This window comes from Leptodactylus fuscus, chromosome 10 (genome assembly GCF_031893055.1).
Source record: "Leptodactylus fuscus isolate aLepFus1 chromosome 10, aLepFus1.hap2, whole genome shotgun sequence".
NCBI lineage: Eukaryota > Metazoa > Chordata > Amphibia > Anura > Leptodactylidae > Leptodactylus > Leptodactylus fuscus.
In genome coordinates, this window is record NC_134274.1 from 51,967,012 (window position 1) to 51,986,425 (window position 19,414).

Genomic DNA, 19,414 nt, shown 5'->3' on the forward strand with positions numbered 1-19,414 from the left:
CCGTTCTATTATAGCAGATGCCGGGTCTGGAATGAATGCCTGCGATCTCTGATCGCAGGCATCAAAGTGTCCCGTCCCCCCCAAATGTAGTTAGCCATTGAGTTCAATGGCATGTACATATAACGCGCGTCTTTCTGCGCGCGCGCAAAAAGATGCGCGTTATACGGAAAAACCATTGACCTCAATGGCTAACTACATTTTACACGTGTAAAATGAACAATATGAGCGGAGTGTATACAGAATACACGGAGCGTAAACTCCGTGTGAAGAGGCCCTTAGTGTAAGCAGTAGAGATGAGCGAGTAGTGTTCGATCGAGTAGGTGTTTGATCGAATACTGCGGTATTCGAAATACTTGTAATCTATCGAACACTACTAGCTGTTCGAAGTTTAAGGTTCGATGCAGAACCAGCGTTGATTGGCAGAATGCTATACATTCTGCCAATCAATGGTGGTTCTTGTCTTACCTTTCCGAAGTCTTCTCCGCGCTGCGTCCCCACGTCGTCTTCCGGGTGGAATTCACTCTGCCTAGGCAGAGCCGACTGCACATGTGCGGGCATGCCCTCGCATGCGCAGTCGGCTCTGCTCAGGCGTAGGGCAGAGCCGACCGCGCATGCACAGTCGGCTCTGCCTAGGTCCCGATGCCTAGGCAGAGTGAATTCCAGCCGGAAGAAGACGCGGGGATGCTGCGCAAGGAGAAGAATCTGCCTGACCGTCACTCATGGACTTGGTAAATATAATTTTATCGAATTTTGCGTGCCCCTGAAATGAGCATTTCCCCCCCACAGACTATAATGGGGTTCGAAATCCGTTCGAACAGTCGAACAGTGTGCGGCTGTTCGAATCGGATTTCGAACCCCCGGACATTTTAGTGTTTGCTCATCTCTAGTTAGCAGCCATTTTCTTGTGGCCAGTGGGCATGCACAGTTTAAACCCAGTATCGGAAGAAGACGCGAAGCGAGGCCGTTCCAGACTAAGATGGAGGCGGCGCTGGAGAGTTCTCTCGCAGCATTGGGGACGCCCCCAGTGCTGCGAGAGCTCATTTGCATACCGACAAAAACCCGGATTCATACTGAACGGTGGCCCGGAGAAGATATCTAAAGGTAGGAGCAGAATAGGCTTTCTTAAGGCTCGTTCACACAGAGTTACGTCCCGCGAGATTTGGCACGTGTACGCTGCGTGACCCTTTGCGTGCCGTACACGCTCCCATTGAGTTCAATGGGAGTGGGGATCGTATGCGCCGCGCATACGATCCCCGCTCCCATTGAGCTCAATGGGAGTGTGTACGGCACGCAAAGGGTCACGCGGCATACACGTGCCAAATCTCGCGGGACGTAACTCCGTGTGAACGAGCCCTTAAGGCTATTCCGATGTGGTAGGCAGAGAAAATAGTTTTAATGATAGGATCCCTTTAAAGTAGATATCCAGGGTAAGAAAAATAGGTTTGCACATTCTATTAGTGGGTGTTGGACAGGGTTGGACAAATAATTGAAAAATAACAGATTGTCAACCCGGGTAACCAACTCCCTGTTCTCTTCAGGACTTCTGACATCAGGTTGAGTCGTGTGACATCGCAATGCTTGCATTTGGCTTGATGCAACCTCAATCTGAACGCCCGATGAGAACGCTTACGCTGGAGCCCAGAAGAGACAAATAACACTGGGCCTCCGGTTATTATACTGTAGAGTCTGAAGAGAAATCTCATGAGGTTCACCCAAAACATACTCAAACTTTAAAATGATCACACCCTAAATAATCGCCATTTAATCGTAATCGCGGTAAAATGCCTGATTGTGATTTTTGATCTTGGGTCATTGTCCAGCCCTAGTGTGGAGTCGGCAAGAGCTGCTCTGAGGGGTGTATAAATAACTCTTTACTCATTTTCCCCTCCTGGCTGCAGCACCGCCACATGGAGGTCTAACTTATAAATGTAACCATTGTAGCAAATGGCTGACTTGTACTAGGCTACCTCTATCATTGTCTCTGTGTTGTTCTGGTCTGTCAGAGGACTAGAACAATGGACTGGTAAAATAGTGGTTACATATGGGGCCAGGCAGACCCATTTTACTATAATGGTGTCCATTGTTTTGAAACTGAAAGCGGTGGATGAAGAAGAAGAATAGCGTGCAGGAATGTGTATATAGCTTTATATAGTTTCCTGCTGTATACTGCTAAGGTGGCTAGCTGCAATAGCTGTGAGTAGACTGGTACGTCGGTACATCATTGCTACAGTGTATCATTGTGGTTGTGTAAGGGGATACATCTGGTGAATAACTCTTCTTGTGTAATATTCTGCTATCTTGGATTGCTTTTGTTGATCTTTGAGAACACCTTTTAAGTTTGGATGTTCTGCAACTTTTTTTTTTTCCCCTTTTTGGTCTGGTTCCTTTGCGTAACATGACCAGGGTGAGTCTTGACTTTTATTTTAACATCAGGTGTAAACTTGCTGTAATGGTAGGTTTAACTCCGATTCCTGTTTCGAGGAAATCTGTCACGGGATTGTTTTGCTACAGAAGATGGATTGTCTATTTTCTTTACTTTCTTCATCTCTTGCTTTTATTGGACTGGTTTATAGGAAGAGGCCCGAATAGGGAAGAAAGTCTTGATGTGCAATCCACTCCTTAGAAGCTGCAGGCAGCTGAACCCCTGGTGACTTTCACCTCTAACAACTCGTGCTAGTGACTGGCTGAATATTCCAGATAGTAACACAAGTTAATAGTCCTCTAATACAATATCTGACAGTCTCTGCTCTATAAGAGAGGCCTGCGGCTTCCTCCACATCAAACTTTGGCACTATATAAAAGGCTAGAAATGTTCATGTATCTGTCTCTGGAATTTCTTGAATGCCGAATGAAGAGAAGTCTTTGACAGTCACATGTTCTAAGGACTTGCTAGTAAAGCACATACAACATGAGTTTTTTGCTCTTCTGTTTAATAGCATCTATCAAAGACTGGTTTGACTGTTCTCTCAACTTTATATCTAGTGTTCATACATGAGGCACAGGCTGGAAAATCGGTACTTGAGGTCAGACGTGTCCCTGTATAATGGCTTTTTATTGGCCTATTTGTAAATATGACTGGTTTTGTCTGTTTTTCACCATTCACTAGGCTCTCTATGCTTATACAGGGCTCTTACTTATGCCCCAAAAATATATATCTTGTAAATGTACTTAGACCCAGTACATGTAATTGGCCTCGGCACCCTAAAATGATGTTTTAGATTATGGGACAACAAAATGTCTGTCGGATGTATCAGATATTGAAGATCACTCAAGTAAATGGAACCAAACTGCAATTAAAGACATTACACAAGAGTGTAGTACAGAGGTGTAACAAGTGACCATGGGGCTTCATCACCATAAGCAGCAACTACTTTAATGTGGAGATTATTTTGCTCTCTCCTGCACATACAGTGATGCACACACAAAACAATCGCTGTATACTGAGACTTCACAGCGTATAATATCACACGCAGGCATGAGCATGTCCCAGTAAAGTAATATAGACATGTTTATTTTTCTACATTTCCTCTCATCATCCATACTTCTCACTTATTGTACCCTAGGTCTCTGTGGAATCAGCCCCTTAGTTGTCAGGCCGCATACGCCTGCTATATCCATAGTGGAGGGGGTTTTGACAGGTGCAATGTTCAATATCAAAAATGCACAAGTAAAATTAGTGTTTATCTTTTTTTTTTTATTATTATTAATTCTAATGAAGACCTATCTTTTAATTCAGTTATGCTGCCATACAATGTCTGCTGTAATGTGGATCCTGTTGTGTACTCTTCTTCTCTAGTATATAGATTACCTAATAGATGCTCTGTAATTTCAGCCACTATCGACTGGATTTGGTTGTTGGAAAAAGTGTCTTCCGCATCCATTACAGTCTCAGGATTCCCTGATTGCTATTTAGCCTCATCTTGAACTCTACAAGAAAGCATCTTGTACATCTAAATGGGGAAAACTGGTAATGTGCTGGCGGAGGGCTGGATCACTCCCAGGCTTTCGTCGTACTTGTTCTTCTCCCTTAAGAGACTGGGATTCTCTATAGTTGTTACACTTTCTCTATTGTTGACTTTCATTCTTATCTATTCTCCAATGTTTTATATTAAAATTGTATATATCAGCACACATGCATAGAAAATAGTTTTACTTGGCATTTTCTTACTAAAAGCAAAAAGTAGCGATTGTTGCACAAAACACTTGATCTGGGCACAACAAGGTTCTGCTTTTTATGCCTTGTATATCAGTTTACTGGCATGCAAAGCCTAATAAATCTGACCCACTGTGTACTTCCTCCGCCCCCCCCCCCCCCCCCGTCAATCCGTTTTTATGTAGTTTCTAAATAGAAGTTACAGCTTTTTAGGAATAATAATGGTTATTTATGATTCCTCTCACATAGTCACTTGTAATGGTTAATATTATACCGTTCTCTCTGGACCAGGCCAGTCTGAACCTCAGCTGTACGTGACAATATATTTGCTTGAACTTTTCACTTTCCTTCAGGCATTGCTGAATGTGAACTATTCCTATATAAGCAATTCTAAACCGTTATTGTACAGTAGACAGTAGGCATTGTGGAGCAACCATTACTGACCCTTAGACGCACAGATACTATCTTCAGCAGGAGACAGCAAGTTTCCATATATACTGCTGTAGTCGCCAGGTCACCAGACGCGCTGTTATTAGCAGCATCTATATTGTCTGGCCCCTCACTCGTCATGGGTAGGAAGTAAAATGCAGCTTTATAATTTATTATTTTGTAGCAGCATAATATAAACAGGGGTCCTGTGTGCCCACTTAATGGGGCTGCCATTGAGCATGTGTGCTGCTGGCCCATTAAAGACAATCTGCTACATCCTCCAAGCATGTTCTACTGACACCACCACATTACAGATCACATTACAGTGATAACCTATGTTATGGTCTTGGCAATGGGAAGGCATATATGGCTTTTATTTACTGTTGTGGTGTTTTGGGTTTGTTTGTTTTTTTATGCGAGTTTGCCCAATTCTGAAATAGTCTGAAGTGTCTAGCACTGCTGGGCCTCTCTGCATGTTACCTCCTGACAGGAGCCAGTAACCACTTATGGTGGCCCTACAAGATGTGCTAGTCAATATGTCTATAATATGTCCCAGGCATGCTGTCTTGTAACAGGTCACCTGACTAGAACAATCTGCATTAATAACATCAGTGTCTGTCTATTTCACATGAACATGTGCCAGGTCCTCGCCTCCATGGACACATTCATTTACTGCAGTAAGGCAGGGCTGAAAAAAATTGATGGGTATAGGACCTATCCTGAGTTTTGCCCCATACACGGACCTGTAATAATGCACAGGTTTTTGTATGGGACCATTTCAATATAATGGGTCAGTGTTTTAGCCATGAAAAACATGGCTAGCAGACTGACAAAGCACACGTTTGTGTTTATGGGGCCTTATTACATCCTGTTCTTGTACTAATCACGGGAACAGATTGAAGATGCTCATTGTATACCCCTTCCCACAGTACACCCACCATATATCCAGCTATAATCTTTGCCAGTTTAGACTTTATGGCTGTGTATTAATAGAGCTCAGTCACAGCACTCATCCAGGCTTCACTGACCCTTCATGCACTTGGTCAGCAGGGGATCATTGGTACCTGAATCCATACTGATGATGGGATATTCTGATGAAGGATTGTGAAGACCCCTGCAACTAATAACTTCTTTTCAGACATCAGAAGATACTTACAAAAGCACCTTTTCTGTAACGGGAATTTGTCACCAGGACTCAAGGATATATCAAACCAGCCACAGTGCAAATATAGGGGGCAGGATACTGAGCGCCATCATATCTTTAGATTGAATTCATCCGCCAATTCTTTGAAGGGACAGTTTAAGAAATATGCAAATTGCACTCAAGTACTGTGGGGGCGTGCCAAAGTTTCCGGAGACTTAGTGCATAGGGGTTACTCTCCGACCCTGTACACTGCCTCAGTTGCTGAATTCCTGCACATGAGACTTGTGTTTCCTATTTGGAGGATCTAAACGAGCTAAAGATCTGATGGTGTTAAACATAATGTGAAGCACTAAAGGTTTCACTCAAAGATTACCACCATGCCTAATGATGATCCTGAAAATCTATAGGTACTGAAATGAGGGACTACAGACGCAGTGATCTCTGTAAGCTTCTTTGTGACTACAGTTTGAGCGAGATTTGCTAAAACTTCGTCCACTCTGTTGAAGAAGTAATATGCTGCAGATTTACTGCCTGCAAATCCAGATGAAAATTTTATTTCTAACAAAATACAGCATGGCGTATCAGATTAGACAGAAATGACACATACCCCACAACTGTGTTAAAATATTAAGAAAAGAAAAAATTGTTTTCAAATTATATATATCTATCTATCTATATATATATATATATATATATATATATATATATATATATATATATATACACTTATACTGTATATTATGTCTTAACACTGTTGTGGGGTATGTGTCATTTCTGTCTAATCTTACGCGCCATGCTGTTGTTAAAATGACACAGAACACAAATGCTATGTTTGTTGCCAAATGGCATGACAACAAAGAGAACATGTAGGAAAGACAGGTGAAAGGGATAGACTACAGAATCCACTATTTGTGCAGGCATATTGTTGTCCTTAGAGAGTCCTTCATAAATGAGTTGCTCAGATAGCCTGTGTCCCTCATAGACTCTGCTAGAGGTTCTGATAGTTTATAAATGTCTTAAGTTATGGTTATAGGGAGATTTCTCCAAGGGACCACCTCTCTGACAAAACCACCCTCAGATTTCCTGACACCTGACAAAGTCTCAGTTCTCTTTTTTTAATTTTTGTTTAACATTGTTGTTGTTATTATTATTAGGAATTTCTCCCTACTATTAGGAAACTGGCTTGGCATTCCACTGGATTAGCATTGCAGGACATTGGGCTGATCTGATGTTTTAAATATATATATTTATTCATTTATTTTTATTTTATTTTTTATGTGGATTGTGAGCCCCATTTAGGGATCACAATGTACTTTTTTTTTGTTGTTGTCCTTTCAGTATGTCTTTGTTGAATGGGAGGAAATCCACACAAACACGGGGAGAACATACAAACTCCTTGCAAATGATGTTCTCGGCAGGATTCGAACCCAGGACACCAGCACTGCAAGGCTGCAGTGCTAACCACTGAGTGTTAAATATCTTGTATTTGCCGGTGAGACTTGTGTCCACTGTTAAATATCCGGACCTGGCCTTGTCCACGATAGGAAGAAGTCAGCTTGTTATAAATCAGTGTAGAGGTTTATTAATATCTTGAAGGAAAACACAGGAACAGGGAAAATGTCCAAATAACACAAATATCAGTCAATTGTCAATAGCTTACATCTTCAGAGAAGTTAAATCATCTGGATATCTTGTAGTTACAGCTTGGTTCATGCTTGTCATCTGGTTGGTGGACTTGGGCTGGTTACGACGTCCATGGATGTCCATCTGCCTGGACCACCCACCCTGGTGTTCCCAAAGACAGACCTCCTGGTCTTCCCCTGGTCTTCCCAAAGACAGACCCAGACCTGTGTATTTCTTACTCATTTATATTCATGAGAGTGGGTGTTACCTTCCATCTTGTAGCTATGTAAGGAGATTTCTAAAATAGTGTACTCTAACCGCACCCATGTTCCAAGAATATAAGACTATGATGTCAGTAGAGTGTTAACCCCATGTCTGCTAGAGAATATTGTAAATATATAATATTTAACATTTCCCCCTTTTGAGAGTGAAATATCTGTTTGAACTCTCAAGATATACCATACAACAATATTCATACAATTAGATTATATCTTCTTTCTTCTTTGCTGAATACTGGAACTTAATTTTCATTAATTGTCCATATAACAATAATTTCATCAATTTGCAATAAATTTTGTCATTAATAAATATTATGGTATGTTATGGTAAACTGTGATCAAAGATGAAAACAATTTGATCCACTATCTAACCTACACCTGATGAAGGCTCTTCTTTCATCGTCTGGTCTTCTGGTCATCTCTTCTTCCATCATAATAGAAGGCTTATTACCACAAATGTAGTTCTTGACTTAAAGTCCTTTAGATTTCCTCCGTGTTGTGCAGATATTATAACATTGTCCATTAAAGTTCATATTATCAACAAAGTCCATATGTTATGTTTCACTTTACCAAAACATAGACTGTAGTGGAGTTTTTCCTTCTGTAATTCCCTTGACCACCTGTCACTGTAGAACAACAATGTGACACTTCTGGAGCAATACTGCAAAAGCAAGGCAAGTGTGAATTCTGACATCATCCCTGCTGCTTGTCAGTAAGGTTCAGTCCTGGAATCTCAGTCTCATGGATACACAATATCTGTGTTCGGGTTTTATCATTCACAACCCTTTTGCTCACCAAACAACTTGAAGTCTTGAAATAGAAAGGATTCCACCAAACATTGATGAGGACGTCTTTATATCTGTCCAATCATCAGCTGATCAAAGGTTCCAAACTCCAGTAATAATTTTCAAACACAGTCCTTGGCATAAGCTTAAGCATATAGCATCATACCTTCAGATTTTGTCTTTTCCCGCACATCTTCTTCTTGTAACTGTTAAAGTCTTTTTATTAACATTTGATATCAAACTTTATCATAATCTTGGACTTGATTGAAGATAAGTTTTCCTTCCCTAATAACCAAGCCAAATTAGGCAATTTACTAAACTATAATATCACAGTGTACCATACCACTCATTTATATATCATACTTCTCTTTACATTGTATCAATATTTATATTTGACTTATTAAAATATTGATATTCAATACATTTATCAAACTATCAGATAATAGTACTTTGGATACAATAATCTATATAAACATCATATATCAACATATATATCTTTATATCTATATGTATGAATATATATGTGTAATTTACTTGTGATGACAAATTGCAACATAACTCTGAAATATAATGTGATTATTAATTACCATTCTATAGACAATCACAATATTTATTCTTTAGTTAGAACTTTTCACCAATTATACTAAACATATGTTCCTATATGAATGTGTTATATTATACTTAATCATACATTTTCTAAAGTTTAATCACTTTATTTCCTTTTTAATAAGATATTATTTTATTTTAAACATTCATTTATTAAATATCATTGTGTTCTTTATCTGAGACACAATATTAACCTTTATTCATAAAAACGTATGTGCCTAAAGTTTCCTCTTAACACCTCGTCTCTTCACAGATTCCTGTGACCTTCTTAACCTTTCAGATACCTCCAATACCAAGAATAGAGACAACACTTGTGCCAACACACTCTTGTCTCTGTCTTAAACTTAACTGTATATATTCTTGTGTACTGGCTGTATATGAATACCATATATATGAAATAAGTATATAAACATAAACTTTTCAAAATATGTCACATCCTATAATCAGAAGTTTGAAGAATAAACCAGAGACTATCTCTCTTGATATCCCATATCCTTTGATGATATTATGCTTCTCCTTTCATGAAGATGATTAGCTTATCTCATTTGCATATAAGACATATTTTTCCCAATGTTTGTTTTCCCAATGTTTGTTTTCCCAATGTTTGTAGATGTTGATGTGTGTAAGTGTATGCAAGTGTGTGTGTACATGTAAGAATACATAATGAATAATAATACAATAAATCAATACTGCAATACTGGCTATAGCTAACTAGATTTTCCCACCATAACTAATATATTTATTATCCCATGATCCAATTACCACAATAAACCTTTATTATTTGTCAGGTTTGAACAAATATATTGAAGATTATCTGTATCTTCTCAAAAGCTACTTTTTCCTACAGAATGTTCACCTAAAATAACCTTGCTTTGTAGTGCAGCTGTCACCTTTTCTCTCAGCTCATGTGACTTAAACACTTGGTTTTCCTGTAGGTATAAACATATGAGGTTCCTTTCAATGGATTTCACATATATTTGCTAATTTCCCAATTTAATATAGAGGATCATATAAGATAAAAAATAGAAAGAAATAGAAAAAGAAAATAGAAATAGAAAATAGAAAGAAATAGAAAATAGAAAGAAATAGAAAATAGAAAGAAAATAGACGTCTCTTTGTTGGATATATTTTCCTTTTTTCCTTGTTGGATGCATCCTGATTTTCTTAGGCCTATTTGTGATGTCACAGATCTGTTGTATACACCAGTGGACACATAACACACATAACACTTATACTGACCAGCCCATCAGGGTCACAGGTCACAATGTGTTGCTGTCAATCAACTGACCACATGAACGAACACTTATTCTCACAGTAAGTAAGAGCTCCATGCCTAGTTGCATGCCTTCATACATAATGGATTATAACTTGAAAATCCTAAAAACATGGACTTTACATGAAACTATTGAAAAACATGCTTGAGGTAAGTTAGAACTTCTATCACTTTATCATGCATTGTTATTAGTCACACCATGTGAAATTAGTTTACTCATTAATAGTTAGACACTCCATGTATTCTTTTGGCTATAAGGAAAGAATGATGAATGAATGGACATCACTGATTGAACTGATCCATTTTTCCATATATCTATATCTGATGAGAAAAAAATAGATAAACGTTAGCAAAAAAACTAATTAATACAATAATGATTTTAACCAATGGACAGTTTAATAACTTTATGGATTCCTAATACTATTTGATCATATTCATATATTGTACATATATTCATATACATGTCATATATTCATATATTGTACATAACATGTTCCTCCTCTCCCTGCTTCCAGAGAGTGGGCTATGACAAAAAGTCTTCACCACACATCAGGCTCTCCTCCTGTGTGTAAATATATATATAATGATATGATCCATAGTATTATTCACAATAGCATAATTAGGATTATTTATGAACATCATCACATAATAATGTGGATTATACCTGATCATTGGACTTCTCCTCATATAAAAGGGATTTCTCTTTACATAGCCAAATAGTACGTAAGTAAATCTCAATAGACAGTCATTACATCAGAGATACTTTTAAACTCGACCCCTGACCTTCCTGTCAATCACATCCCACAATAACTCCACCAGGTCATTAGAGAATGCCAAGCTTGCCCTTTTCCTAAAAATATTAGGTAGCTCAAATTCCTCTTGGTTACTGGGAAGATCTGACATTTTGGAGACAACTGGTACATTCCCAGATACATTCTTTTGCAGATACTCAATAGATTTGGCTGGCTGCAATTCTTTAATTTCAGTTAATAATGGAATTTCAATTTGTGGATTTTCTTGCATGGCATATGGTTTATATGCAACATGTAATTTCCTACATTTCTCATAGATTTTGTCACTTTGGCCAATACCTTTCCTCCTACAAATAGGGGACACTATAACCGGATTTAACAGATGCCTTTTAATAGGCTTTGCTTTTTGCTTTGGACATACTCGGTTTGCATTTGCCATTTGTCTCTCATGTGTTCTGGCCACGTCCAATAAACTAGCAGCTTCAAATAAAGTCTTCTTATCTGACGCACTGGCAAGGGTGACTGCATCCAAGAATTTGAACTTTTTAACAAAACTTTTCACCATAGATGAAGAGTTCACCTTTTGAATGACAGTTTTGTATGTCCTTTCAAATTTAGACATGAATGCATATGTACATTCTTTTCTGCCAATCTTTATCTCACTCAGTATGTCAGATGTTGGCACGCTGTCACCTCTAGTGCACCAGATTAGTTTCCTTAATCTCTCCACATCACTGTCTTTTAACCATTCATTTGACTCATTATCATAAGACATTTTTGCAGACAAACGTTCTGTAAAATCAATAGGAAGCCATAATTTAAACAGTTTATTTCTCTGTTCAATATTTAGATCAAATTTCTCTGCATGGCTTTCAAAAATTTCTGAGTTTCTACACACATGGATCTTTACATCATATGTGGGAATGGCTTTACTCAGATTGATCAAAAATTCCTGAGATTTTAATTTCAATTTAGTTTCTTGTATCATTTGTTCTTCACCATCTATGGCCATTACTGCCACATGGTGCTCTTTGTCAACATATTGAGATTTCTCATTATCTGTCTGAACAGATTTATGCATACTATTACTTAATTTCTTCTCTGTTACCACGTTATTAAAAATCTTTACCAAAGAAGCTATATTCCTAAATACCTGCTTCTCTTTTGTAGAACAAATTCTATTTTCAATCTTAGAATTTGCCTGTTCACATTGTGTATACAAATCTTGCCATATACTCTCTATACTGTCACTAGGCACAATTTTAAAATCAACGTTACACTTTTTAGACAATGACTCTAATTTTTCCATACTTTAAAAGTAAAATCTTTACTCACCACTGTAGAAAGCTTCACTTTTAGCTTGTCCTTGGAACAGTTGGTCCCTGTCATCAGAACGTCTCAGTACGTCTGGCACTTGTGGTCCTTCTGTATTTCCTCACAGGCTTTCCTCACACAGGCTTCCGTATCATATAACACGTACAACAGTCATCTGTATCTCACCAATATAGGTTTCTTTTCGAAGTCTTCCTGAATCTTGCAATTCATACAACTTGCAAAATACACCTCTCTTCCCCCTTAATTGCAAGTGAACGGAATGAGAAAAATAGGAAAAAAACGACCGTGCTTGGCTCGCCACTGTTAAATATCTTGTATTTGCCGGTGAGACTTGTGTCCACTGTTAAATATCCGGACCTGGCCTTGTCCACGATAGGAAGAAGTCAGCTTGTTATAAATCAGTGTAGAGGTTTATTAATATCTTGAAGGAAAACACAGGAACAGGGAAAATGTCCAAATAACACAAATATCAGTCAATTGTCAATAGCTTACATCTTCAGAGAAGTTAAATCATCTGGATATCTTGTAGTTACAGCTTGGTTCATGCTTGTCATCTGGTTGGTGGACTTGGGCTGGTTACGACGTCCATGGATGTCCATCTGCCTGGACCACCCACCCTGGTGTTCCCAAAGACAGACCTCCTGGTCTTCCCCTGGTCTTCCCAAAGACAGACCCAGACATGTGTATTTCTTACTCATTTATATTCATGAGAGTGGGTGTTACCTTCCATCTTGTAGCTATGTAAGGAGATTTCTAAAATAGTGTACTCTAACCGCACCCATGTTCCAAGAATATAAGACTATGATGTCAGTAGAGTGTTAACCCCATGTCTGCTAGAGAATATTGTAAATATATAATATTTAACACTGAGCCACCATGTTGCCCCTTTATTAAACAATCATCAATATTGTATAATTAGATGCATTTTATTTATTTGTGAATTGGTGGTGGTAGTGTGTGTACTGTGTGGGTTTGTGTATATGGCACTTATGTTCTATGCACATGACCACTTTCGTTTTCAGTATATTGTCTGCATTTACAGATTGTATACACAAGTAGTTTTTGCTGATAAGGTCCTTAGAGACTATCCGCAACAAAATATGGAGCAGGTCCTATTCCTGTCCATATTTGCAGCATAGACTCAGATAGAAATGTAGGGGACCATATAATTCTTTTTTGTGGATCAGAGATTGCAGTTGACCTACTACTGATGCAATGCAGATATGTTTTCATGGGTTGCGGACCAGTTTTAGCAGACGGCACAAATCACTACCGTCCTGTGCATGTAGCCTTAGATCAAGGCTCTGTGGGGGCCATATTATCACTTCCAGCACTCCTCTTCCCTAGGGCAATCACACCAAATATTGATTTGATTTAGATTTCTCTTTTGTTCATTCCCTTCATTTCATTCATTGATAAAATTAAACCACTAAAGCTTCTAGTTTTAGAAGCCTTTTTATTTTGCAGCATTCTCCCCCCCCCACCCCTGCCTAAAACTTTTGCACATCCCTGAACATGGTATCATTGTGCTAGGTATTCATATCCTACTAATATTATAAGTGTGAAAGTTTGTGTGTTTGGATGTTTGTGAGTTTGGATGTTTGTTCCTCAATCACGCTAAAACGCCTGGACGGATTTGCGTGCAATTTTCCACAAACATAGTTTTCCCTTAGGATTGAGTCACAGGCTACTTTTGGTGCCACTAAACAACATGGCTTCCTAGCAGGAGACTCACAAAAGCAGGACTCCTAGCCCCAGCTATAGACTCACACACACTGCCTGGCATTTCCTGCCTCAACCTGCCTGCACACTCCTTACTTTCACCTCAGGAGTAGCCCTCACTCTACTCACTCACATTTACATATAGCTTTCCACTATATAACACATCACATTGTCTGTATCACGACATACACAATACAACACATCACATTGTCTGTACCACGAGATACACAATATAACACATCACATCACATTTGCTAGCCCACCAAACTTTTTAAAGACTAAGTCACAGGTAAAAGCTAGTAATTTATAAATGCATGCAGTTATTCCATATTAACCCAAACTTACTGCTTCTGCCTGAGCATGGCTGCCAGCATGTAATTCCTCTTTATATGACTGGCAGGTTTATGTTTAGGGTCTTTCTGTGAAATATAAAATGAAATACTGAAAGGTAGAAAACCTTTACGGTTTCCTCTGGTGTGCAGGCTGGGAATTGCTTTATACTCAGTCTTCCCATTGTGTTCTAGCTATATATTGCAAGCAAGTGGAGCAAAGAGATTTTAATTTGAGGCAAATTGTGTTTTGGGGTTTTTTGTGTTTACTTCTCCTAAGGCCACAATTGATCTTTTCCCCTTGTGGCCCTTTGTAATGGTGGAGCTTCATTCCATTCCGCTTTGGATGCGTCAAACCCTTCACCTTCAGACTTGTTTTCTATTCTACCGTGTGCACCTTCTGCTGACCGGAAGCATCGTATGAGCAGCCTATTCCTGTCTTCTAAATACAGTTTCTTGCTCCTTTGGTGACCTCTGATAACAGTATTCCATGTCTTGTGGGATATGTGGCCCCAGTCTTCAAGTCCTGCCCTTAGGAGTACCACCCATGGGAAAGCCATAGCAAAGTGTATTTCTAAAACCTATATATATATATATATATATATATATATATATATATATATATATACACACACACACACCATGCCTCTTTAAATTTTCCAATTCAGCATCAATGTAAATAGTGGACTATTAATGATCGAAGTTAGAGCAACCAATATATTCACATTTGTTAGCTCATATATACTGGACCACCACTGGGTCACTTTTAGATGAATTCTCTGCTCCAGATAAACACCCCTAACTGCTGACACCCCTAATACAGGGGGATTAATTTTATCACACTTTGTCTTCAGTTTGGGTTGTATATCTAGAGTGAAGCCGTTGCAGGCCGTTGGGGCCTGTTCCAGTGGAAGTGATCGGCAGCACATGACTACTGAGGCCTCAGTAATCACAGGAAAGGACCCCGGATGACACTTACATAAGTCACTGGTGATGTCCTGGGTCCTTTTCTGTCACAGCTGAGGCCACTGACCTCCGCCGACAAGTATGACGAGGACTTTTGCTGGAACAAGCCCAAAGCCCGCAGGAGCTGCTGGACTGGTCAGGTTAGTGTGTGTGGTTTTTTTTTTGTTGTTTTTTTTCTCTTTCGCCTCCTGGCTTATAACTGTAATTCCTGGAGAACCCCTTAAAAATGACCATGCCCTTTTTACAATACTATTTTGGTTCCTAGGCCATTTTCTATATGTAGATACTATTTACAGTATGTATATGGGTTTTTCCTTTTGGCCTCTTCCCTTCCCATCCTAAAGCAGCGCAGCTTTCCTGTTATTCCTGTAGTGTAGAATAACTGTCTGACCTCGATTATTGTGTTTCCAGTGTTTGCTAGTTTTGTGCTGTTTGTTGGCTTGTCTGATGGACCTTGTAGTGCCAGAATCATATTGGATGTAATTTGGTTGTTTTTTTCAAGACTGTGACAGCAAGCCAGGAATATGCCTATGGCCAAAGCTACCAAATGTTTTGGGAAACTTGAGCTGTGATCCTTCTCCTCCCCCATAGAAATGCCAGAGATGTGATGGGTTATGTAAAGAAAAAGCCTAGTATTCCTCATGTAGGCTAAAGGCAAATAAGCTACTTACTGAGGTGAGAGTACTCTGCTGCTGCTATCCTGCTGGTCTCACAAGGACATTTGGCAGAGTGATCAGTATTACCAATATAGTTACAGAGAAATACTTTCCCAAAAAACTGTGTGAGCTTATCTATACATGAGTGATTCACAAACCTGTTCTGTTCATATTTTGTCCGGATAGCAAATGTATACCTTGTATTTAATTCTTCCATTCACATTCCTGTTTTTTATTTCTGAGAACTAGAGGGGAGGTTTATTAAGGCTGGTGCTTTATACAGGGTAGGGTGCACCTTGTCATAAATCAGGTATAACCTCTCCAGGGCTTTGTGTCTACACCAAACACTTATAGCTGACGTGCTTTCTAGACATAATGTATAACATTTAATGACAGTGAATCTGCCAAGTCCTATGGTCCCACCAGTGGCGTAACTAGGAATGGCGGGGCCCCGTGGCGAACTTTTGACATGGGCCCCCCCAACCGACGTCGACGACCTCGACCGGCCCCCTCCTCCGCACTCTATTATGTCCCTTAGTGGCCCCTGCACACAGTATTATGTCCCTTAGTGGCCCCTGCACACAGTATTTTGTCCCTTAGTGGCCCCTGCACACAGTATTTTGTCCCATAGTGGCCCCTGCACACAGTATTTTGTCCCTTAGTGGCCCCTGCACACAGTATTATACCCCATAGTGGTCTCTGCACACAGTATTATACCCCATAGTGGCCCCTGCACACAGTATTATACCGCATAGTGGACACCCATAAACAATTATTATACTCTGGGGTCTTTTGGTCTCTGGGGGGGGGGGGGGGGGTCTGCAAAGACCCCCGAGTATAATGATAGCATTTGTGGGGCCTGCGGTGTCATTTACCGATCCCGGCCCACCCAGGATCGGCAATTGAATAGGGCCCGTTACAGCCTATTAAAACAAAACAAAAAAAAAAACTGCAGCGGTAGCGGGTGTCACCGGGCCCCCTAATGGCCTGGGCCCTGTGGCAGCCGCCTCCGCTGCCTCTATGGTAGTTACGCCCCTGGGTCCCACCCACACCATGTGCCTTATTGCACCCTCGTTGTTACGTTGTTTTTTATTATTATTAATAATAATAATAATAATAATTAATATTATGTCTCTTTAGTGCCAACATAATCTGCAGCACCCTACAGGTATTGCCAGTTATTGTCCCATATAGAGCTCTCAATCTAGTATAATAAAGAGGATATTAAAGGCGTACTCCCATTCATCTATAATGCGGGCTTGTGCAAATTCAAGACTCAAATACATTGCTTTAGAAATGCTGATTCCTTTGCCTGATGTGAGATTACTGCTCTTGCTGTTGTGTACAGCTCTGTGGTCAGGACAATCAGTTTGCTGATATAGGCTTGGACAGTGCCTTTGTCTCTCTATGTAAACACAAAGATAACATTGTTTACTGCAAGTCTGTTCTCTCCTCTGCTGCTTATGTTTGTAATTCTCTCCATCCCTGTGTAATGTATACAGTTACTGTGTATATTATTTTATGTGCATTTACATTAGATATCTAGTAATGATAAAGGCAAGGTCTATGTCTAGATATGTTCTTCATAGTGTCTGGTCCATCAGTTAAAGCCCTCCTACCAGCTTCTTAAAGAATACAAGAAGTGAAAAAAGCAGACAGCGGGCAAACTGTTGAGAATCAGAGATGGTGAAGGAAAAGCCCTTTAACTTGTGAAATGTATCTGGCAGAAATCAAGCTCTAATGTGACTGGCAAAATATAAAAGTTTAGACTTTTGGAAGACTGGGAGAAAAAAAATATTTTAGTGAATGGGTTAATGGAACTAAAAAGATATATCACTGGCCTGCTTGCATTATGTAGGATTACTACTGTTTCATTTTACCTATATTTGCCATGTAGAGTTTGCATCCGTCCTTGATCCCATGATGTTTGCAATCTGATTTTTCAGATCCTAATCCCCCACACTGTGTTTCATATGGAATTGATTAACTGAAGCATGTCTGAGTGTTGAGTGAAGTCAGTGTTCCTTCTGGTAACCCACAGAACCACAATGAGAAGGTTTAAGCTTGCTACATATGTTGTCCTGGTCTGTTGAATGAGCAACATTGTAACGTCCTAAATATATATAAAGGATTATTTATTTGGAGAAATTGTGTAAGTGTTATATATGTGCATGGTTGTTAATCATCTGCATATATAGATAAATATGCTAATATCTACAAATCTTATTTTACAGGTATGCCATGGCATTGTCGAACAACCACATTTGCCCGGTGTCAAACTGGTAATAATAGCTCTCGTTTCAATTTACTTCTTTGTTCCTTATAACCTTAGTTGATGCCTCCGTGATACATTTTGAAAGTTATTTTCTCTCCTAAAAGGATTTTTTTCTTCTGGAATCAGCATATTGATGGATTTGGATAGGCCATCAATAATGGAACACCTACCGTTCAGCTGTTTATAAGGGCACATGTGACACTCTTCATTGTTTACCTTGCTCCATCTATCTGCACGTCGCCATTGCAGGCTACCAATACTAAATCTGTGGCATGCAGGTAGACAAACCAAGCTGTTGTATAAGTGCCATTTGTCACAACCCTACAGAAGTGATATTGAAGGGTTATCCTAAAAGTAGGCCATCAATATAATGATCTTTCACTGACCTGTTATGGGTTTTGAAAAAAAAGCTACTTGTACACCCCCCCCCCCCCCTATTAATGTCGGACATACAAATTGCTACATATTCTTATTGCTAAACTGAATAAGTGTGCCGTACATTTTACTAGCTTACTGCAATCTAAAGGCAAGTGTGAACCTTGTAGTAGTCTGATGACTGTCTCATTGGCCCTCCTTGGTGAGGGCAGACAAGTAGGGTTGAGCGATCGGGATCGGAAAAGATCGGATTCCGATTGGCGATTGAGTAAATTTCGCGATCAGAATTCCGACCCGATTTTTTTCCAGCGGGATCGAGATTATCTCAAGATCGGCTCAACCCTAAAAGTGACTTTTCGCATAGAGAAGCATTGACTAGGATTGAGGATCGGGATCGGAAAAGATCAGATTCCGATCGGCAATCGAGCAAATTTCACGATTGAGATCGGAAATCGGATTTTAAAATCGATCTTGAAATCTCAAGATCGGCTCATCCCTACAGACAAGGTCTCCTGATAACAGATAAGAAACTTGCCTGGCACCTCCTTTTAATGGTGGGTCAATAATGGTCATTTTGTTATAGAACAGCGGTATATCATCCCTGTCTGGCTCTTTTGCTTGACAAGATTGTCCCTGTGAAGCACATCACTGCTGTTCACACCATGGGTATTTTGGGGATAGCTAAGATTGTTTTGTAGTTAGTAGAATATTTG

The 19,414-nt window shown here is 39.5% G+C and overlaps 1 protein-coding gene across 1 annotated transcript in view; it reads left to right on the forward strand.

Moving 5' to 3' along the window:
• The window catches only part of LOC142183237 (transmembrane protein 150A-like), a 103,696-nt gene that overhangs the window by 22,495 nt on the left and 61,787 nt on the right, over nucleotides 1–19,414 (forward strand). Inside the window, exon 2 of the mRNA XM_075258255.1 lies at nucleotides 18,286–18,333. Coding sequence (XP_075114356.1) covers nucleotides 18,286–18,333 — 48 coding nt within the window. The remainder of the gene's footprint in view (nucleotides 1–18,285; nucleotides 18,334–19,414) is intronic.